The sequence below is a fragment of the Syngnathoides biaculeatus genome, chromosome 18 (genome assembly GCF_019802595.1).
Source record: "Syngnathoides biaculeatus isolate LvHL_M chromosome 18, ASM1980259v1, whole genome shotgun sequence".
Classification (NCBI taxonomy): Eukaryota; Metazoa; Chordata; class Actinopteri; order Syngnathiformes; family Syngnathidae; genus Syngnathoides; species Syngnathoides biaculeatus.
In genome coordinates this window covers 4,170,060-4,194,187 of record NC_084657.1, presented here as the reverse complement: position 1 = coordinate 4,194,187, position 24,128 = coordinate 4,170,060, and the positions used below count along the sequence as shown (strand labels likewise).

General features: G+C 39.8%; 2 protein-coding genes across 7 annotated transcripts in view; one reads left to right on the top strand and one right to left on the bottom strand.

The window, feature by feature from the left end:
* The first annotated feature begins 939 nt into the window (after window positions 1-939).
* Window positions 940-18,141, top strand: p2rx1 (purinergic receptor P2X, ligand-gated ion channel, 1). 4 transcript variants are annotated; one of them, XM_061802809.1, is made up of 13 exons: window positions 940-1,245; window positions 5,803-5,947; window positions 10,173-10,244; window positions 10,944-11,001; window positions 12,007-12,094; window positions 12,185-12,265; window positions 12,370-12,511; window positions 12,793-12,938; window positions 13,305-13,395; window positions 14,473-14,538; window positions 14,629-14,724; window positions 15,242-15,286; window positions 16,646-18,141. In XM_061802809.1, the coding sequence occupies exons 1-13, from the start codon at window positions 1,109-1,111 to the stop codon at window positions 16,691-16,693; spliced, it is 1,215 nt and encodes a 404-aa protein (XP_061658793.1). In that variant the 5' UTR covers window positions 940-1,108; the 3' UTR covers window positions 16,694-18,141. The 4 variants fall into 4 exon arrangements, 3 of the variants coding, with proteins under 3 accessions (XP_061658793.1, XP_061658792.1, XP_061658794.1); XM_061802808.1 differs by having other exon boundaries at window positions 10,944-11,013; XM_061802810.1 differs by having other exon boundaries at window positions 10,944-11,013; window positions 16,586-18,141.
* Window positions 18,142-18,990: 849 nt separating this feature from the next.
* camkk1a (calcium/calmodulin-dependent protein kinase kinase 1, alpha a) overlaps window positions 18,991-24,128 on the bottom strand; it is a 52,423-nt gene continuing 47,285 nt past the window's right edge. For all 3 annotated transcript variants that reach the window (XM_061802772.1, XM_061802771.1, XM_061802773.1), the window contains one exon: window positions 18,991-21,856. In XM_061802772.1, coding sequence (XP_061658756.1) covers window positions 21,784-21,856 — 73 coding nt within the window. In that variant the 3' untranslated portion in view covers window positions 18,991-21,783. The remainder of the gene's footprint in view (window positions 21,857-24,128) is intronic.

The window sequence follows — 24,128 nt, the reverse complement described above, 5'->3', positions numbered from 1 at the left end:
CATAAATTCTGTACGATTCGTTGTGCGCTCGTTGCCCCTTCGGTCTGCAACCAGAAAACACAACTTTACAGTACGCTATCGATGTACATTGGAAGAGTCTAACATAATTTGCATTTGGATGTTAGGAATGAAAGTCACAGACAACATTAGACAAGCCGCAATTTAAAAACATCAAAGAAATGTGTTACTAATTATTGCAATTGATTGGTGTTGCATAACGTAATCAAAAAAGTGTAATTCGGGGTAGTAAAATAAATACTGAAGTTAAAATTGAGCTACTCTGAAGACATCACTCAAAATTGTTCCCGATGACATTTGGAGATGAAGATACACTTCAAACAAATGAAAAACATGTTCTCAAGTAATATATTTGAGTGTTTTTTTTTCATTATTATTTTCACTTATGTCTCTTTTTTCCCAATTTCTGTGTGCTAAGATTTGAAACGCAAAGCACCTCGCAGAAGGTACGAGCACAACTTGTTGTCTGTCAGTATGCCAAACAAAATGATGTCAGCCCATAAGAAGGCTTAATGTCTGCAAATAGGGACATGAGGATGTGCAAACAGGCTGTGTATTTGTCTTGAGTTTGTGGCATCTATCTCCGCCTCGCATGCAGGAAGAGGGTGTCAAGAGGATAATGATAAGGTTTGATTGCTAAAAGAGAGCATGGTCTCTTTTGCAGGCATGCGTGTGTGTGTGTGTGTGTGGTGTGTGTGTGTGTGTGTGTGTGTGTGTGAGAGGAATGGCACGACCTCTGTTAACTACATGGGGTAAAGAGTGAATCCCTGCCCCCCCCCCCAAAAAAAAAAAATTTACATAATGGGAATGTGAAACTGAGCCATTACGACAAATACAGCAGTGAATGAATGCAAAGATCTACAAGCTGGAGGGCCAAGAGAGGCAGGGAGGGAGGGGGGGAGAAAGAGAGCAAGAGAGAGAGAAACCCAAGACTTCTCGTCAAGTACAGCCGACATTATTTGTGAGAGGAGAGGAAGCAGAAGACCTTCTCCACTGGGGAGAAGAAGGACCCCACGGGGAGAGGAAGACTTTGGGTGCTTCAGTGAGGTGAAAAGAACCCCCTCCTCTCGGTTGGGTCAGCCACCTTAAAATGAAGAGCCAAATCACCAACGCCCTCTCCGACTTCTTCTTCGAGTATGAGACCCCGCGGCAGGTGCTGGTCAGGAACAGGAGAGTAGGGGTGGTGTGCCGCCTCATCCAGCTGGGGGTCTTGGCTTACATCATCGGGTAAGACTTGAAATGTCTTCAATACGGAAGTTGGCATTGTCCTGCAAGTAGCTGCTTGTTTGTTGTGGCCTCTCAGAGTGACCTCTGGAATTCCTCATCCCAAATGCTCTCATTCTGAGCAAAAGGATGCACATATTCAATCGAACATGATAAAGGATTTGTGTTTGAAGTGTTACTGACAGTGCTACTAATGAGAAAGCAACGATGAGTCATGTCATCAGCTCTTTTTCAAGTTGAGACAAACGTACAAGATGCTTGTTAAGTGACGCACTGACCAACTTATTGCATCCATGCCCACTTACATTGACGTGTGTGACGATGCCACTGAACGTCCCCTCCATGGTCTGCTTTCTTTTGGGCCACTTAACAGCATTGACTGTTGCTTTGTGTTATTGTTGTTTAAGCTACTTCCAAATGATTGTGTGTGTGCGTGCGTGCTTGCACCTCTAACCCAGGACCTGAGGAAATTTGTCTGATGAACATGCTGGGACATATGCTTGCATAGATAACAATCAAGCGCTGCCCAATAGCGGAGAGAAGTGTTCCCTTCAACGGGTTCTTTTTGTGCATGCGCTAGTGACATGACCACCAATTCTGAGTTAAAGTCTGTTTGAAATCGGGTATATTTTAGCTGTTGCTTTTGTGTTCATATTAATTGATTCATTATTTGATTAATTTGATGAATCCATTTTCAATATTTGTTTTTCCTCCAAATTATTTCAAAAAATTATTCCATTGAGACATACATTTGATTACAATTCCCATCATCTAGTCAGTGCTGTCCTAATTATGCTCTAAAGACCTCTCGTATGTCATTGAAAGCTGTGACCTTTTGCAGGTTTTGAAAAGAGCGATAATGTATAAACAATTTCCAATTGCTCAAAAGATTAGCTTTAATATGTTTAATAAATTAATGTTGAAGAATGTCAACGTGGGCTCTCACGTCCCTCAATTTCTCTGTATGCGACCCTGGGAGGAAAAAGTCTGTACAACCCTGCTCAAAGTAATAAAATAAAAATTACCTTTATACAGAAAAACAGATTCTAACTACAATTGCAACTATATTCACAAATGTCTTCTACTGATGTCTGTTGCAGCACCCCTACTCTAGCTCCTTGAGCCTACCCAGTGCCTCCTCTATTTGTTGCTGCAGAGGTGCCAAAGTAGCTCTCTTGTCCTTTGCTCTGCCTCTGAGTGCATTGGCCTCGGTGATAAACCTCAGATTCCTCTTTTCTCCTGCCTCCTCACACAGCCTGTCAGCCTTCTCAATAAGTGTAGATATGTCAGTCTCTATTCTGGCTTTGAGGCAGTAGAGATGAAAAGTGGGCAGCAATGCCAAATGTAGCCAGGTACGAAGTCTTCTTTTCCCCACAGTGCTAGTTTTTAGCAATGTCACTGTGTGGGAACATGACTGCAAACACTTTCGAATTATTTTCACAAGATTTGTAACTTTAATGGCTGCAGATCACTTTTAAAGTCCACACGATCTCTGTCTTTAACGAGTCCGCCTTCGTGTATTGAACTACGTTCATAGAGCCTGAGTTCTGGCTGGTTGAAGTCGATGGCTGGACAACTGTAGGTGCGCATGCACTGCTAGTACCACTGCCTGAAGTTGATGCTACACTATCTTTATATTTTAGAAACAGATTCATACCAACGGAAGATGAGAGAGTCTTCGCCAAATCAGCGTGTCTCTTTTTTTTCCGGTGCGACTCCAGCGCTTTGACGCCCATCTTTCCTAGCTGGTAGCTCTGCTTGCACAGATGGCAGTAAAACATGTGCCGATCTTTTGCATCTCGACGAACCCAGCTTCCAAACTCCTTACTTTCAACCCAAGCATCTTGAAAAATGCACTTCCCCATGATACAAGTTGGATCGATGAAAGACGTAACGAAGACGAAGTGAAATGCCGACTCACGGAAACGAACAATGGAATATCGATGACAAGATGGCGACTCGTTGTCAACACAGTGACTTCCGTTGACAATTTCCGGCTGTTTTAGACGCCAGACGGATCGCTATTTTTTTTTTTAAATAAAAGAAAAGAATTTTGGAGGTAGAGGTCCTCCCTTTGATTTTTTTATAATTTAAGGCCTTTTTAGGGGCTTGACCGGTTTTTGCGGATTTTAAGGACTTTTAGGAGCCCCTAAATGCACCTTCAAAAATTTAGGGCTTTTTAGGGACTTTTAGGGACGCGTGTGAACCCTGTTAAATATAAATTTACATCATTTGATTTAAGGAAGAGAACTGTTTGGCTGTTTAGCATACACCATACTTCAATTCATTTTTTTGTAAGATTATTTTGTTATTGTACGACTGCACTGCTGTATAGTCACAAAAAATTGTACTGATGACTTATCAGATATTCAAGGAACATTATCTTTATAAACTTCAAAAGCCATTTTTAAGACCCAAGCAATGTGTTGTTTCCATATGAATTCATGCAAAATTCTTGTGAGAGGAGGCTGGCTGTGTGACTAAATGATTACAAGATGAGATTTAATATCTACTGGATGCCGCCCTCCGGATGGAGGTCAGTGGCAACCCCCACCCCCAGTCTCAGTCGTCCACTTTAGACGGCACTGTAATGTGATTACTGGAAGAAGGAAATACATTATTTGTGGTGTCTGTTGTTATAGCCTGTTTACTTTGGGATACAGTGAAGAAAATAAGTATTTGAACACCCTGCTATATTGTAAGAGCTCCCAAATAGAAATCATGGAGGGGTCTGAAATTTTCATCGTAGGTGCGTGTCTATTGTGAGAGAGATAATCTAAAAAGAAAAATCCAGAAATGACAATGTATGATTTTTTAACGATTTGTGTGATACAACTGCAAATAAGTATTTGAACACCTGAGAAAACCAATGTTAATATTTGGTACAGTAGCCTTTATTTGCAATTACAGAGGTCAAATGTTTCAAATGTAGTTGTTCACCAGGTTTGCACACACTGCAGGAGGGATTTTGGCCCACTCCTCCACACAGATCTTCTCTAGATCAGACAGGTTTCTGGGCTGTTGCTTAGAAACATCAAGTTTCAGCTCCCTCCAAAGATTTTCCATTGGGTTTAATTGTGGAAACTGGATAGGCCACGCCAGAACCTTGATATGCTTCTTACGGAGCCACTCCTTTGGTTTTCCTGTGCTTCGGGTCATTATCATGTTGAAAGACCCAGCCTCGACCCACAGTAGGGATGGTGTTCTTGGGATGGAAATCATCATTCAGGCTCCTCCAAACATGGTTAGTGGAATTATGACCAAAAAGTTCCATTTTGGTCTCATCTGACCATAAAACGTTCTCCCATGACTCCTCTGTATCATCCAAATGGTCATTGGCAAACTAAAGACAGGCCTTGACATGTGCTGGTTTAAGCAGGGGAACCTTCCGTGCCATGCATGATTTCAAACCATGAGGTCTTAGTGTATTACCAACAGTCACCCTGGAAACAGTGATCCCAGCTCATTTAAGGTCATTGACCAAGTCCTGCTGTGTAGTCCTGGGCTGATTCCTCACCTTTCTAAGGATCATTGAGACCCCACGAGGTGATATCTTGCATGGGGACCGTCATGTTTAGCTTCTTCCATTTTCTAATGATTGCTCCAACAGTGGACCTTTTTTTCAGCAAGCTGCCTGGCCATTTCTCCGTAGCCCCTTCCAGCCATGTGAAGTTGTACAATTTTGTCTCTGGTGTCTTTGGACAGCTCTTTGGTCTTGGCCATGTTACAGGTTTGAGTCTTAATGATTATATGGGGTGAACAGGTGTCTTTATGCAGCTAAAGACCTCACACAGGTGCATCTGATTCAGGATAATACATGGAGTGGAGGTGGACTTTTAAAGGTGGACTAACAGGTGATTGAGGGTCAGAATTCTAGCTGATCGACAGGTGTTCAAATACTTATTTGCAGCTGTATCACACAAATAGTTAAAAAAAAAATCATACATTGTGATTTCTGGATTTTTTTTAAATTATCCCTCTCCCAGTGGACATGCACTTATGATGACAATTTCAGACCCTTCCATGATTTCTAAGTGGGAGAACTGGGGATATAACGGTGTTCATGTACTTATTTTCTCCACTCTAAATCTTACAAAACTACATAAATTACCCTGTGAAGGCTTACAAATGTAATCTTCTTCAATGGTCAGACAGGCCCGTGGCCTGATCTCAACCTAATCTAGAATGCTTGTAACTTTCTGAGGACAAAAGTAAAGGCAGTGAGATGCACAAAAGCTATTGAAATGATCTCCAATGCAGAAACTGTTATTGTTGGAGCTTTTCTGGACCTACATGGAATAGTATGAAGTTGCTGTTCATATGTCATATGGACACACAAATAATGCATTTCTCTATTGCGACATTTAAAGTAAAAGTTCATGACATTGTGTAACTAAAATGAATCACGTGTGGAAGGTGTGCTGTGTGACAGTGGTGCATGTCTATATCAACAAAATACAGTACATGTCCTTACCTGTGGGCTCAGATGCTTGACAAGGGTGTAGCTGGAGTCTTAAAGCGATGACAACCATGACCAAATGTATTCTCTGGCCTCTATAGGTGGGTGTTTATCTACGAGAAAGGCTACCAGTCCACAGACACAGCCGTCAGCTCCGTCTTCACTAAAATGAAAGGAGTGGGCTACACCAATGTGAATGGAGAGGAGAGAGTATGGGATGTGGCCGACTATGTCTTCCCGCCACAGGTTGGTCACTGGATGGCTGGAGGTGATTCATACACGCGATATAAATCTTAAAGACCTCCTGGTCACTGCAGGCTATTGTTTGAATCACAGCCAATCTGTGTCAGCTTCTTAAGTCGCCAATTTCCTTGACACCATAAATCAACCTGTCAGGGTTTATAAGCATCAGGTTGAGTCGGTCTTAAAACATCTGAACGATCTTCTCCCAGAAGAAAGCGACCAGATGGTGACAGAGTTGAAGGCTGACAACAGGTTTTTATCACATCACTGTTGGCTTGACTTCATGCCAGATGTAATCGAGAGGGACACATACAACGAGGCGAGCACAGATTCAGGTTCACGCCAAGGTGTCTTTGTGCTCTCTGCATGCGTCCTATAAAACCAAGAGCAAAAACCCAATGAGCAGACAACGGTCAAATATATTTCGTTGTTTATCTAAAACGTTCCTGGGTCCTGTTAACTTAGAGAATGAAATAACAAAGGCTCAGTTATTGTCTTGGGTGTGGACGGTTTTGCAATTCATGACAGGCCTATATAAAACCCCCAGCCACCACGTGATAGAAATAAAGTAAACTTTTAATCTTTAGGATCGTGCTTGGATTGATTTAACCGCTCTCTTTCAGATTTAATTTCAGAGCCTTCACAAAACTATAGAACTTCCGATTGTATATACTGTCATAAAAGTCGCCATTTTATGTAGATTGCCTACATTTTCAGGGGCTCAATGGTTTTTGGACCATTGATGAATTAATCAGATTGTATGAGAGTGATGGGAAATAGAAGAGTATGAAGGAGAATAGGAACATCTCACGAACCACAGCATTCATATTTTTATACTGTATGTTTGTTTGAAATGGACAGTGCATATTAATGGTTGTATGAAGCGCTGCCGTAAATGAAATACACAATATTAAGTCCAATGCTTATTTCCATCAGTAGTTACATGCAGGAAAACAAAGACACACTGTAACATAGACAGGTACATCATATAAATAAGTTGATGAAAACAATAGACAAAGAGGCAATAGACAAAACCATACAAAGAAACTTGCAATACAGTTACAGTAAAACAAGATGTAAAATGCATCAGGTAAGACCTGGGAAGTGCTAGTTTTATTAGGCTAGCTGTAAAGTGCTTGTTTTTCAAAGTACTTAGCCCAAAGTAGCTGTGATATGGCACTTTTTATAAAGTGCCGTGTAAAGGGGTTTTGAGTGTTCACAGTGACTGATCAGCCATGTTTTCAGTTGTCTCTTAATAGTAGAGGTGAAGCAATCTCTTCATATTAAGCCCTCGGCAGAATGTTTCAGCATGTGCAACCTTTAAACAGATAAAACATTCTGTGCAAAAGTTTGATTTTCTGAATTCTACCTCACAAACTCCCCTGAAGGCTGGACTAGCGCTAGTTTTACAACCCTTTGAAAGATTCCCCTACAGGTGCTTGATTTATATAGCAGAAAGGCAATTTTCAGATAACTCTAAAATTCTCCAAACTTATCAATGTATATGTCTCTAAAATAGCCCAGTGGACCAATAGATGGAATGATGGCTTCCTCCCAAAAACCTTGATGACTTTTTTTGAAAGATGTTCAAAATGTTTTAACAGTATATTGTATCGTTTCAAACTACGGTGGCAGTGTTTTAGCATGGTTATGTCTTTAGAGCAGGCCCACTGGTGAATGCATCTTGACCCTAAATACTCTTGACTTTCGTGGTGAAGTCACTCACATGATTGCAACGCAGAACATTAAGGTACTCTAAATTACTAAATTTCTCAATGGGAAAGGGTATATTTTTGTGAAACCAAGGCAAAATTGCAAAAACAACATCCTGTGAAAATGTTAACTATTAATTTACCGTATACCGTGTCACAAAAATGTTTTTAACGATGAAGGCATACATATGTTACGGTCTATTATTTCTGAAAACAAATATCAAAATGATTCCAAATTGGCATTTATTATCATTTTCATCATCATGGCAACATTGATAGTTGATTTTTTTGCTTGTTTGTTTTTAACCGAAAGTATTGCAATGTTGATTGGCAAACAACCAATTCAAGGTGTACGCCGCCTCCTGCCCGATGATACCTAGGATAGGCTCCAGCACTTGGGCGATGCTTGTGAGGATAAGCAGCTCAGAAAATGGATGGATGGATATCGCAATGTTTGTCTTTGTATATGATATGAATCAGGAGATTAACAGTTCAGATGATCATCATTGCTGATCTGACAATTGTTACACAGGTGACAGCAAAATGAACTCTGAAGTGTACATCAAACATTGCATCTGCCCAAATAAGTTCATCAGGGCAAGAAGTAGAAAGTTTACATTCTGTAAATAATGTCTACACTGAAATCGTACGGTTATTTCTTTTAGCACATACTTGTCAGAGATCCAAGAATTCTGTCAACAATTATGAAAAGGTGTATATTAGTGATTTTCACTACTCTTCAGGTATAGCAATGTAAATGAACAAAACTGTTCAGTATCAATTCATCAATTTTTAGGTCTCATGACATGTGTTGTCATCAGTGACGGGCAGAATTAGCATATGACAGTCCCATTCACTGCTGCTTCCTTGGCAATGTGAGGCACAGCCATATAGTGCCACACATAACAGAGAGAGGACATGGAGAGTTAGCTGACGCATACAAACATTCATCAACCCATCTTCTACTGCTCATCCGAGGTTGGGTCACGGGGGCAGTAGCTTTGAGAGGGCTCTTCCGGGGGGGATCCTTAGGTAGTCTCCCCGGGGTCTCGTTCCAGCGAGATGTGCCTGGAACACCTCACCACAGAGGCGCCCGGGAGGAATCCCAATCAGATACCCCAGCCACCTCATCTGGCTTCTCTAAATGCGGAGGAGCAGCAGCTTGACATTGAGCCCCTCCTGGATGACCAAGCTTCTTACCTTATATCTAAGGGAGAGCCCGGAGACTCTGTGGAGGAAACACATTTCAGCCACTTGCATCCAGGGTCAAATTCTTTTGGTCATGACCCACAGTTCGTAACCACAGGTGAGGGTAGAAATGTAGATTGACCGGTAAATTAAGAGCTTTGCCTTTCGACTTTGCTCCTTCTTTACCACAACAAAGCCTCAATCATTGCAAATGCTGCACTGATCCACCTGTCAAATCTCGGTGTTCTATCCTTACATCACTCATGAACAAGATCCCAAGATACTTGAACTCCTCCACTTGGGCAAGATCTCATCTCTGACTTGGAGAGGCCGTTTTTCCGACTGAGGATCAAGGTCTCAGATTTGCAGGTGCTGGTTTTCATCCCAGCCGCTTCACACTCAGGTGAGAACCGCTCCAGTGAGAGTTGGAGATCACGAATTGATGAAGCCAGCAGAAGCACATCATCCCCAAAATGCACAGATGTAATACTGAGGCCACCAAAATGGACCCACAATAAGCCCCGGCTGCGCCTAGAATGTCTGTCCATTGCCAGAGTCCGACCCTCACCGGAAATGAGGCCGACTTAGTGGCAACAACGTGCACCAAACTCTGACACCGGTCGTACAGGGACTGAGCAGACAATATCTGGGGAATCGGTACCCCAATTTACTGAAGCACACTGCACGGGTCTCCCCAAAGGACACACTCGAACGCCTTCACCAAGTTCACTAATCCACATGTAGACTGGTTGAACGAACTCCCATGGGCCCTCGAGGACCGTGCCAACGATGTAGAACAAGGTCCACTTGGACTCATTGTACCCTTCATTGTCTGGCACGTGAGCAAAGTTCTTTCAGAGGTGGGAGTTAAAACTCAATTTTGACAGAGGATTCTGCCAGACGTTCCCAGCAGACCCTCACAATACTTTTAGGCCTGCCACGTTGGACCGAAATCCACCACAATGGGAGCCAACTCGCCACCATCATGATGATCAATTTACAGCTCCACCTTTGACCTGAATGTCTAACACATGTGGTTGCAAGTCTGATGACAGAACCACAAAGTCGACACACAAACCCATCCACCATGGTAAGGTGATGGCTCAAGGAGTAGACATACAGAAAACACTCTCTAAAAACTGCACAATATCGATTCCATTATGAGTTTACTTTTACACCTTAATTATTAACACCTTTGGGTACGTTCTGCATTGAATGAAAATATATATGCAAAAACATAAAAACATGCACGATCTGCTGAATCTAATACGCAACTGACACTACATGCTGTTAATTATTATTTTTTTTTTTTTAAATGCAAACTACAGGGTGATGCATCATTTGTGGTGATGACCAACTACATTATAACTGAAGGTCAAAAGATGGGAAAGTGTCCTGAGGTATGTAAGCCCATCTTCATCTCTCCACTCAGACATACAGTGGTTACATTTCCATAAATATTAAACTAAAACAGAAAGAGTACACATAATTCCAATTCTAATTGTATGATTCTGACCAAATATGTTACATTTACCTTGGTCCTTAAATGATTAATTTCTTTTACATTTAATGTGCATACTTGAGTGAAAACACCAAAGTTGAATGTCCCAACCATGCTACAATGTGGAACTAAACCAACCTTTTTGGAGTGAAATAACCCTAAAAAAATCATGTTTCACCGATCGCTGCAGATGATGCAACGTGAAACATGAGCCAATCTTTCTGTGCCGTCTACAAACCCATTCATTCATGGGCGCTGCGAGAGCGCAAGAACGGAATGGGGTGTTGCGCTACGACGCCTAGGATGCCGGTCTCGAATTTAACATTTTTCAATAACGTCACAGCAACAGACAATAATGAAGGATAGAGTCCCCCAAAATTTGATTTGCAAAGGCTCACAGTTTTACATAATCACTTACTGTATATAAACAAACTCTTTTCCAAGCAAACGGTTATGTCAAAAGCATGAAGCCCAAAGACAACCATGTTAACGACAAGTGAAATGAGCTTAAAAACAAACTTTGGAGGTTCCACCGTATTTTGGCTTCCTGGTGCCGACTTCTATAATAAAACTGACCCTAGTTCATTATTTTCAACAGCTCCCAGGCAAGCACAACTGCAGCTCAGACGCCGACTGTGAAGGAGGGAGTTTCAAACGTACGGGACATGGTAAATCTTGACGGCCCCACAGTGTGTGACCGCGTCCGTCCTCACTGAATAACCGTCTGCCTTTTTGTGGAGAAACCAAGATCACGCAGATTTTTCCAATCATATTTGACTTGGTCTCAGACTTAAAGCCTTCTTCAAACTTCTCAAAGCCTTTTCAAGAGATGATGATAGTGACATGGCAGATGAGATAAAGAGCTCACCGGTGTTATGTTTGCAAAATGGGCTGTGGCTCATAGAACTACTATAAGATATACTTGAAAGAAAATGACTCATCGTTGGCAAACATTTGATTCTCCTTCTTTAGTTCTTCCCAAGACTAGTGTACAGTATGCTTCTCAGTATTGTATGTTAGTCTATGCTCTTTTAATATTGCTTCTCATTCGAGCATGCATTAAATAATTGCCTTAAGTGATTAAACACATACAGTAAATCCACATACAATGGCACAAAGGCCCACAGTGTAAATGTTGGTGCACTGTATGAGCTGACATTGAGGCAGTAAAACAAACTAAAATTTCTTTACGCTCATTTATTGTCCTCCATCTTTCAATACTTAATTGTTCATGTCCTCTGCACGAACCCACATCAAAAAGAAGAGTTACACACTGCTTGATGTGTGCGCCAGTCAAGTGTACCTCGAGGCGTCACTGGGAGCATTACAAATGTCACTACAACTAGTCAGATACGGGTTGTCATGGAATAGGCTTGTGTTGAAAATGCCTTCGAGGAAACTGTCTGTGAACTCATCCATGGTAACGGCTAGAGAAATCACATCAGAGAGAGATAAGGGAAACGGCAAATTCAGCATCTGCTTTGCGTCACATCTTGCTTGCTTGCTGTTGATGTTAATTAAAGATGAGTAGATCACAAGTGCAAGCAGAAAATGTTAGGAGTGGCGTGTTTTCTTTGCTTCCTTACACCCTTGCTCCAAATAAAATGTGTCTGGTTAGCGCTGTAGTGACGACGTATTCTATACTGTATTTATCTTTCAAGGACATATGACTGGCACGTGTGATAATGCCACAAAGACCTGTGAGGTTCTGGCTTGGTGCCCTATTGAGAATGACCACAACATACCAGAGTAAGTTAAAGCCCTGAAACAAATGAGCCATTTTTCTAAATTTTTTTCCCAAAAGAAATTGAATTTGCACAATTCTTTGTTTCCATGCAGTCCTCCCCTGCTGATGTCTGCAGAGAACTACACACTGTTCATCAAGAACTCTGTAACATTCCCGATATTTGACGTGACCAGGTATGTCTTCGGAGTACACTTTGTGTACATACCGTAAAGAGTAATACATTTCCCACTGTATTAAATACGCCTCACATCAGATATTCACATTTTTGCATTTGCAGGAGTAACCTAGTGGAGGGCATTGATGCAACGTACATTAAAAAATGTCTTCACAATCCAAGGGATGCTCCACTGTGTCCTATATTCAGACTAGGAGATATCGTCAAGGAGTCTGGCTTTAATTTTGAAAACATTGCTAAATTGGTAAGTTTGATTAACACAAATATGCGATTGCAATTAGTTTGTTAGTTAATGTGATTAGGCATCAACAACAGAGTTCCATGAGTTCCTTTGTGGAGGGTGGCATGTGTGAAGAAGCAAAAAAAAAAAAAAAAAGATAAAAATGTAGATACAGGAAATTATTTTCTCGAAATCCTTTCCTATGAATGCCTATTATGTAACATAGAGATGCACAGCAAATGCATGGCAGCCCTTCCTTGCAACTTTTGTTCACTGCTATGATTGATTATGTGCTGCATTGAAAGGGAGGGGCCATTGGCATCGTGGTTGACTGGACCTGCAACTTTGACGTGGATGTAAAACACTGCAAACCCGCATACAACTTCCATGGACTGTACGGAAACCCAGAAGAGATGGACAAGGCCAGAGCGTCAGTCGGTTACAACTTCAGGTGTGTACATAACAGCGATGCAATGATGAGCTATTTTCAATTAAAATGCTCTCTGGTGTTTGTCATTGAGAATTCAAAGTGTACGGCTGCAAAATATTTCTCTACTCTTCCATGCTGATGAATATATTTTCAGTATTTACTGTGAATACTTTATTACTGGGATGGATGGAACTGGCCATGTTATTGCTTTGCTTAATGGCTTTTCATCTAGCAGTCAATTCATTCCCTATCATTTAGTTTTACAGTGTTTACTTTCTTTCTTTAAAAATTAAATATCCAATTGCTCAAGAGACCTGACTAAAAAAAAAAAAAAAGAAGAAGATGGAGAACAGTGTAGCTATGTTATCATTTACATGACTGTTTCAGGTGTGCCAAACATTATATGGAGGGCACTGTACAGAAAAGAACCCTGCTCAAAGTGTTTGGCATCAGGATAGATATCATCGTGCAATCATTGGTAAGTCACATGATAAATGTGGAACTATAAACAGCAACGTTCATGAGATTCCGGAGGAATAAGAAAAAAAAGCCCTACCGAAAATATTTATATCCATCCATTTTCTTAGTCCCTTATCCTCACAAGGGTCGCGTCAGTGCTGGAGCCTATCCCAGCTGTCAACGGGCAGGAGGTGGGGCACACCCTGAACTGGTTGCTAGCCAGTCGCAGGGCACATAGAAACAAATAAAACAGTCGCACTCATAATCACACTAATTAATGTTGCATGTTTTGGGGATGTGGGAGGAAACCGGAGTGCCCGGAGAAAACCCACGCAGGCACGGGGAGAACATGCAAACTCCACACAGGGAGTGCCGGGATTGAACCCGGGTCCTCAGAACTGTGAGGCCAACGCTTTATATACACACATATACATATATATATATACACATATATATATATATACATATATATAATATACATATACATATACATATATACATATATATATATACATATACATATATATACATATACATATATATATACACATACATATATATATACACATACATATATATATATACATATATATATACACACATATATATACACATACATATATATATACACATATATATATACATATACATATATATACATATACATATACATATACAACATATATATACATATACATACATATATATACATATATATACATACATATATATACATATACATACATACATATACATACATACATATATATACATATACATACATACATATATATACATATACATACATATATATACATATACATACATATACATACATATATATACATATACATACATATATATACATATACATACATATATATACATATACATACATATATATACATATACATACATATATATACATATACATACATATATATACATATACATACATATATATACATATACATACATATATATACATATATATACATATATATACATATATATACATATATATATACACACCTACCACTGTGTAATGTGTACAGTGATTCCTTAAATTTGAAACATTGTTACTCTCCATCGACAGGCCAGAAAATTTGATATCATCCCAACATTAACAGCAATAGGCTCCGGAGTTGGCATTTTTGGAGTGGTATGTTGTTGGAGACTTTTTTTTTTTTTTTAAGGCTTTTTCAATTATAAAAAAAAAAAATAAAAATCTAAAACTGTTATATTTTTTCAGGCTACTGTTGTCTGCGATTTGGTGCTGCTGTATTTGCTGCCGAAAAGGCAATTTTACAAGAATATGAAATTCAAATACACAGAATCACACGGACAGGTAAGCGACGTGTGCTGGAAACAAGACGTCAATCTTTTCTTGTCGATTCGACTCGTATGCACGCAAGATGGCGGCAGAGATCACAGAGAAGTCCATGTAAAGATTTCCTGGGGTGTGACGGAGCGCCCATTGTATTTTACACATACAATACAGTACTTGCAACACAGCTCTGTGCTGCCATCTCATGAAGGCTTTCCCATAACAACCTTGACACAACACCCCCCCCCCCCCCCATGCCCTTTCTATCAGCCAGACATCTTGATCTCCATCACTGAACCAGACAATACATTTTGTACTGTATTTGCAAGATGACAGCGAGTCGTTCGGTTTAGACACGAGCGGCATCTTTTACAGCAATGAAGCAAAAATAAAGACTAGGCCTAGACACTCTTTGCTCAAATGTGAGTCAAGAGTAGATCGCTATCTCACGGACTGTCACGTTTTCACAAGTGCGCACACAAACACACACGCCTTTGAGTGGTTGTAACAGGTGATTTCTTGTGGTTCTGTCATGCAGGACCCTGATTCGGATGCAGGCAGTACAGAGACAGAGGTATCCAAAGTAAGGAATAGCTTTTTTTTTTTTTTTTTGCCTCCCCCACCCCTCGTCCCATACAGGTCAGATTTGGGGGCCCAAGACAAGTGTGGTTCTCCCCACATTCATGTACTCGACTTTGAAAACATTCCTGAACTAGGTAAAATCCTTAACATCCTTCTTGAGGATGATTATCAAACAGGTGAATACCTCAACACTTTTTACTGTAATTGATGACCACTGATCAACATTTCATATGCTTAACCCTTTCAACTGCTTTAATACTCTCATTTTCCTGATGACAAGTGTCACACTCATGTCGCTCTTCACTTCTCTACTGCCTCCTCCTCAGCTGACACTGACAGCAGTGCTACTGCAACTGGCAAGTGTGTTTGCCGCTTGTTGTTGTTGGTTATGCACACTTGGTGTCATCGTTAAAAAAGTTGAAACCTTTGTTAGTTTTGATCAAAAAGGAAAAAAAAAAGTGTTTTCCTCTCACCTTCTCCTCCTGTGGGAAATGGCTTCATTTTCCTCGCAGCGCCCCATTCTAGCTGAATCAATGCTGCACATGTCCAGTAAGGAGATGGAATAGTCCAATGCATGAGAAAGAGAGCACTCAAAACAATTGGGTTTGACTCAGCATTTTCAGAATCAGGTTTATCAGTAAACTTCATCTCTGTAAATCTTCTGTTCACCTAATAGTAAGTTCAAAAGTATATACAAGATACATTACAAACATTAACAATGACATGACTGTGATGCTAATTTTAAGTAGTGGCAAAAAAGTAAGTACTCAACTACACTTTTCAGGTTTTTGAGTATTTAAAATTTCCGGACAACATTTTAGATTAACTTCGTAAATTTGTAAACGGAAATCTGTTCTTTTCCTCCCAAGATAGCCTTTGGTCCCAATTCCAGCATCTGCGGAGGACGTGAAAAAGATCTAAAAAGACAAGAGTTCAAGTCAACCTTGGTAGAGATCTCGGAAGCACGAACATCAGGCCTGAGAAAGAGAGTCCTCTTTCATGTCCTTAATATAATTCTTTGACGTTGTCAGCTCCCAGAAAATGAATTATGCAAATGCGTTGTCTTTAAAAAAAAAAAATGCAGGCTGCTGTTCAAAAATTCCATCACCTCTGACAACATAAATAAATTAACAAACAGGAAAGTACTTAGTGTGCGAGATTTCAATTCATCAAAACTGATTTTGTTCTTATAGTAAGTACATTTCAAAATCTGTAGGTTTTTTTTACGTTTTAATTCCATGTTCCGGAGTATAGCACTTGAATCAGTATTTCTACTACATCTGTTCATATTCCGGTACAGAAGTGACGGCAGACTGGGAGGAAATTCACAAAAATGGCTCTGCTGTTTTATGTGCTGCAGTGGACCCTTCAAAAGGGCACAAGTCTACACACCCTCTCCATGGACTGAAAAGAACGACGCCTTTTCCCTCACCATGCTACATCTGGTTCTGAAACCGATTGATTACATTGTCGTCTGCAGTACGCAGGCCCTCCTCAAAGACCGCACAGCGTGAAGTCAGCTCACACGAGCATCGTTTGCAGCGGTATTAACAGCACACAACAATCATCTTACAAGAAGCTAAATGAGGTCGCATTCGAAGTGCCACTGCAAACAACTCGTGACTGAATCTCGATGAATGCTCAAATACAGACTGCTGTGAATTCTAAGCAGAATGGGGAACAATTTTGTTGTGTTGAGTTAGATTTTGACACTGACTAAAATGAAAACTGGCATGCTGATTTCAAAATTGCAGTCCGATTTTTTTTTCTAGAATGTCAAGTTTACCTTCCAGGTCAGCAAAATTCCACTGATTAGTATCAAGACTTGCCAGTCGATCACTATTAAACTCATCTACAGCTGCAAAACAGCTCGACTGTGTCAATATCTGCAAACAGAACGCTAGTATAGTAGGATCTTTACTGGATTTTCAATCAACCCTGTAATCACAGGCATAAAGATCTATTTCGTTTAATGCAGTGGGGTTTTTTTTTTTTCCCAAAGCTTGTAATATTTTCCTCTGTTTCATTTGCATAAATACAGTTTTCAGATTTTGTAAATAAAGAGGGATTCTATTTTAAAAAGTGATTCTATTTTAAAAATTCACACAGAGAGAAGAACCGAAAACCGTTTTTGGATTTCACACCCAAAAATGAATTAAAAACAGCTGCCAGACCTCAGTCAACAAAAATTGTGTTCTTCAGTGTCATTATACTGCCGTTTCTTTTGCATAGGCTTTCCAAAATGCCATTCAGTTCAATACACCTGAACAATTCAGAGTACAGAGAGAAAAGATTTATGAATTACTCTCCCTTGAAAAGGACAATGTCGAGTCTTGAATAACGCTGTCGGTGAGGCATTGTTATTACAACATTTATTATCGCTGTAATAACACGCCAACAAATGCAACGGAGCGTTGTTGTTGTTTTTTTTCTTTGTGTGTCTGTCCCACGGAGTGCTGACAAATTACAAAAGAAAAATGGTTAACCGCAAAATCTCAGTTAATAGAGCATATGATGAAAAGCCTAGCGTACTAAGACAAATCCTAACCTTTGACCCAAACGACGACATAACCGTTTAACACATTGATTTTGATAAGCAAAATGAAAAAAACAAAAATATCACACATTTAATGATGAGAAAATAATAATAATTGTATAGATCTACCTAATAAAGTGAGTTTATAAGGGTGGCGGGAAGGGATAATCCCATATCAGTTGTCTTGTGCATAGTACAATTAACTACCTGTCGCTATCACTGTCAAAGCAAGAAGTACAGTCGTGTGAATGTCCTGCGTTCTAGTGATTTATCCCCGTGTGAACTTTATGAGCAAAATGAATTTCAATAAAACATGTGACTTGGGGATAACTTCTTTCAGATTGAGTTTCATTTTTTATTGGCTGTCAAATCAAGATGTACAAAAGGCATGCAAAAATAGCTTAGTTTACATTTATATACGTATATATACATACACACACATATGTAATAAAATACATATTTACAATGTGGCCGTATGAATGCAACATCCAAGCAACATACATAGAGTGCGTAACAAATACAATTTGAACGTTTGAACAGAATATTTTAGTGGCTGATCTTTTTGCTTATTTCATTTCTGACTTCTCACAGAAGTCCAGCGGGCCGGACCCAATTTGTGCATAAACAACAAATCTGGTTTCCATTAAATTTTCTACAGTGCACAGCAAAAATTCAAAATCTTGCCAAGCATACTTCTTATTTCTAGTTCAAACTAATTGGATTAAACTTAAAATATGACTCGTACTATAAAAGTAATTTTTTGTTGACAATTTTCACTTTTTTCAAGTTAATTTTCACTTGAAATTAGTACAACAAAAAAGCGAGGTGTATGAAAAAAAACTACAATTATTTCATTACTCAATGTTTAAAAAAACATTTGCATTTTCAGTGATGAGCATTATTTTAAGTTTTATTTTATCAAATCAGTGCCGAGTACAAATTAAAAAAATATTTACACCAATTCAATTCATGATGCTGTTTGACCTCATTTTTTTTTTTTTTTTTTTGTCAGACGGGCTAAATAAATGTGTTAAGCACTATACATGTAGAAATATTACAAAATGCAACATAGAACCACAGACCAACATATATTAAGACAAAAATACACAGCAACAAGCTCATAGTACTCCTTCAATTAGTTTATGCTAAATAATTTCCAGTGCATCAACTACCATACCCAGGTTTTATTTTATTTCTCTTTCAACAGCACCGCAATCCATGTCATTCGACATCTTCCATGTAAGACTACATTAAGTATGCGTAAAATACTGCCAGGTAAAAATCTCAAACAACATGCATAAGACGAGCATCCACGCAAGTGTCACAACTTCCATTAAAAATGTGCAGAAAAAGCAAACATGCAGGTTACTTATTTATCTGGAGCGGAAGAATACCGCAAGGGTTTAAATAACGTGATTGCACATTGACCTTTTTTTAGGGCCTCTTCTTGCACATATTGAAATAAGACGCATGCTTCACACAAGAATGAAAAGCTTGTAGCTTATGCACATCAGGTAAGTGAACAAAAGCATATCCGTAGTTTGACTGTACAAAGCTGTGAATTAGCTGGTTTAGAAACTGAAAATGTTTGAATGATATTTAAGTGCAAATACATAACCAGGAATAAAGCATCTGTTGTCTTTTGAAGGCGATGCACAATATCAGTATGGCAGGTCTGTCATATAAAAGTCATGTATTTACAGTAAATTGAACAATGTAAAGTGCAAGCAGCGGGTTAACTTTCAAGGGCGATGAGCAAAGCACAGATCACGTGATGAACGGCCTGAGTGTTCCGACAAAAAGTCAAAAGCTAAAAAAAAAAAAAAAAAAAAAAGCCCTTCATTGAGTTCCCATCCTCGGAGCCCTAAGATACAAGAACGTGAAACCACACAAAATGGAATCTTTTCAACTATGCAATACAGAGACATTTTTGAGAATTGAACCGTAAAGATATGATTAGGAAGTCACCCACTTGCCAACACTTTTAAAATGGAAGTAACATTCTGCCTTGATATAATGGCGGCCAGGGCTGTCGGCAGGATTGGTGAAATTTGGATTTTCCAATGTCCATTGCGGCAATGTGCCCTCGTCATCTTGTACTGGAGGACACTGAAGGTGAGACCAAATTGAGGGCATGCAAAAGTACAGCCACTAATCAGCCACGTACAGGGAAAAAAAAATGCCATTCCAATTGAATTCAACATCAGAATACAACTGACTATCCTACATGCGATTTAGATGCGATGATTCACATCAATTCCAGACATTTTGTGCAAAGTACTTCAATTTTCAAGGGCTCAATTGTTCCAGTGAGGACGCAGGATTTTGAGGTATACTGTACCATGTTCTCCCAGGTCTGAACAGTAAAAAAAATTGAGTAAATGAAGCTCCACTTAAAAAGGTTTACAACTACCTATGGGTGCATCAAGCTGTTGGTAAAGCTGTTCTACTCACTTCAACATACCTCTTAAGCTTCAAAATGGCGCCACAACACTAAATGAAATTCTTCAACTCACTTCAACATAATTCCTTGACATCAAGATGGCGCCAGAGCACTACACGGAGCTCTTCAGCTGACAACAACATAGTTCTCTGGAACCAAGATGTCGCAAGATGGAATTAACGCACTACATGAAGCTCTTCAAGTCATTTCAACATTGTTCCTTAGCACAAATATGCCACAAAATGGCACAAAAGTAATACTTTGTAGGTGAAGCCATGAAGTGAACCACAATTTTTTTTCCTCTGCTGAGATTCAGACAAATGCTATAAATTATTAGAACAAAAGTTGCATAGTATAGGATCCAAAACATTTTAAACTCAAGACATTTTGAAGGCAAATGGAGTATTTCCCCCCCCCCCAAATGGTCTACTCAGGCATGCTGTTCACTTACTCAAGACAGCAAAACCCACAAACGACCATCAAGATAAGTCCTGGGCTCCGGATCTCAATGACTGTAAATGATTTTCATTCAAGTAGTATAACGCAAACTGAGATACTCTGCATAAATAGTCGGTAATTCGTCAATGGCCAATCCGATATTTCTTTCTTCACTTCAGTTGACTTCATTTTGATTGTGTCATTATAAATCAGTGATGATGTATGTTGCCAAAATTATGCAGAACCTTTTGTCATTGTCCACATACTTAGTCTCAAGTATGTTATACAAGTACTTTAGAAGACTCTTGCCATGAAAGGAAGGGCTTGTTGTTCTGTGAAGTTTTGCTTTTTTTTTTTTTTTTTTTTAGTTAATTACTTTCAAAAGTCTGATGTCGCAACTTTCTGAAGAACCCTCGTAGGTTAAAGGGCAGTGAAGGCAGTATAGAAATGCCCAAAATATCATAGGAGGATGGTGGGAATCACTCCAATAAGACCTTCAGACATCTCGGCACAGTAATAAAAGAACAAATCATTGGTCAGAAATTAAAAAGCCCTGTAGTCCACTTTAAGACCAATATCCAGCTCTGGAAAAAAAATGATAAGAAACAAAAAAAGAACACTCGGAGCTAGTTTGCATTTCCTTCAAATAAATGCCATAAATGTTGTTTCCAGAAATTGGGGCTGAAATCATCAGTAATTTATAGAATAAAACCCCAAAATACACACATATTTAGCAAAACCACAGGAACTGATACATTTGGACTAGTCATTTTTTTCCTAGAGCAGTCGACAGCACTTGCTGGATTTAAAAAACTAACTAAAAGCTCCAGTCCAACATGGTGCACGACAAGAAGTCTTGGTCCAATCTTTGACTTTTCCCCAGAATAGACCAGAATACAAAGAGGAAATGGGTGGGATCGTCTTACTCTGAGGCCAACGTGAAGTGCAAACAAAATCAAGTCTGATTATAAAATGCAAAAATTCAATTCCCATGCCTCTGCTGTGTAGAACGTGAAGTGACAAGCGCACCGCTGTTGAAGCCAAGGAAGGGGAAATGAAGTAAAACAAGCATCCTTAAGACTCAAGAGGAGGGTTCATCTTCATGCAGGTCCTCGAGTTCTCCTTCCCTGGGTCCGTCACCTGTGCTGCCCTTTCTGTAAGAACCAATCCAGAGAGGGGAGACAATTCAAATGACTGTCAACGTACAGGCATATACAGCTCGCCCCAAATGTAACCAGGGAAAGGCTTCCCTTTCAGGATGAGCGGTGTATACACAAAGACTACATTGAGCAGCAAAAAATGACAGCAGCAGCAGGAAGATGACAAAGTCGGAGGTGGGAAAAAAAAGAGCAGCTGAATCACCTCGAGAACGAGGGAAGCGGACGCCGGTGCGGTGGGTGTCGGACAGACGACATTCACCGGCCACAACATTAGGTACACCTGCACAATCTAATGAGCTCAAAAATGTAGCATTTTCAAATATCACAAATGCACCCAGAGAGGGAGGACCTCTGTCAAGGCTAAAGCTAAAAGTTGACACACATGATTCGCCTTCGCGGGCCACATAAAATCGTGTGGCGGGCCAGATCTGGCCCCGGGGCCTTGAGTTTGACACCTGTATACAGTATCTAATACAGTATATAATAAGGCAGAATTTATTTAAGTCTGAATTTCACTTCAAATTGTGAGACTCACTCAGATTTTACATTACGAAAGTACAATCAGATGACCAATTCCAACCTAATTCTCACCTCTTTTTGTAATATTAAATTTCTTGAAAAACAGGCTTTTATTTAGTGCTAAGTACAATCACAGATGCTTTCTATGCTTAATGTATTGTTTGACACTCGGAGAGGTGGTGCTGCATAATGATCCGTTTCTGTCATATTCCTGTTTCACGTTACGTTTTGATTGGATTGCTGGCTAGTTGATTTATTATGTGAGCAAAATGAATACAGAATCAAAATGGCAACATACAGTGAAGAAAATAAGTATTTGAACACCCTGCTAGTTTGTAAGTTCTCCCACTTAGAAATCATGGAGGGGTCTGAAATTTTCATCGTTGGTGCATGTCCACTGTGGAAGAGATAATCTAAAAAGAAAAATCCAGAAATCACAATGTATGATTTTTTTTTTTAACTATTTGTGTGATACAGCTGCAAATAAGTATTTGAACACCTGTCTATCAGCTAGAATTCTGACCCTCAAAGACCTGTTAGTCCGCCTTTAAAAGTCCACCTCCACTCCATGTATTTTCCTGAATCAGATACACCTGTGTAAGGTCGTTAGCTGCATAAAGACACCTGTCCACCCCAGCCAATCAGTAAGACTCCAAACTTGTAACATGGCCGAGACCAAAGAGCTGTCCAAAGACACGAGAGACAAAATTGTAAAACTCCACACGGCTGGAAAGGGCTACGGAGAAATTGCCAAGCAGTTTGGTGAAAAAAGGTCCACTTTTGGAGCAATCATTAGAAAATGGAAGAAGCTAAACATGACGGTCAATTTCAATCAGAGTGGAGCCCCGTGGAAGATATCACCTCGTGGGGTCTCAATGATCCTTAGAAAGGTGAGAAATCAGCCCAGGACTACACAACAGGACATGGTCAAAGACCTCAAAAGAGCTGGGACCATTGTTTCCAAGAAGTTGGTAATACACTAAGAGGTCATGGTTTGAAATTATGCATGGCACGGAAGGTTCCCCTGCTTAAACGAGCACATGTCAAGGCTCGTCTTAAGTTTGCCAATGACCATTTGGAGGATACAGAGAAGTCATGGGAGAAAGTTTTGTGGTCAGATGAGACCAAAATGGAACTTCTTGGTCATAATTCCACGAACCGTGTTTGGAGGAAGATGAATGACCAGTTCCATCCCTACTTTGAAGCATGGGAGTGTTAGCATCATGCTTTGGGGGTGTTTTTCTGGACTTGGGACAGGACGACTGCACTATAATAAGGAGAGGATGACCGCGGCCATGTATTGTGAGATTTTGGGGAACATCTTCTTTCCCTCAGCCAGAGCATTGAAGATGTGTCGTGGCTGGGTCTTTCAACATGACAATGGCCCGAAGCACACAGCCAGGAAAACCAAGGAGTGGCTCTGTAAGAAGCATATGAAGGTTCTGGCGTGGCCTAGGCAGTCTCCAGACCTAAACCCAATAGAAAATCTTTGGAGGGAGTTGAAACTCCATGTTTCTCAGCGACAGCCCAGAAACCTGTCTGATCTAGATAAGATCTGTGTGGAGGAGTGGGCCAAAATCCCTCCTGCAGTTTCTGCAAACCAGGTGAAGAACTACAGGAAACGTTTGACCTCTGTAATTGGAAACAATGGCTACTGTATCAAATATTAACATTGGTTTTCTCAGGTCTTCAAATACTTATTTGCAGCTATATCACACCAATAAATTGTTTAAAAACAAATCATACA

Bases quoted from the DNA above. Each gene is read 5' to 3' on its own strand.
- p2rx1 (XM_061802808.1), top strand. From the start codon at position 1,109: ATGAAGAGCCAAATCACCAACGCCCTCTCCGACTTCTTCTTCGAGTAT. The intron at 12,095-12,184 runs GTAAGTTAAAGC...GTTTCCATGCAG, and splicing joins AATGACCACAACATACCAGA to TCCTCCCCTGCTGATGTCTG. The intron at 12,266-12,369 runs GTATGTCTTCGG...TTGCATTTGCAG, and splicing joins CCGATATTTGACGTGACCAG to GAGTAACCTAGTGGAGGGCA.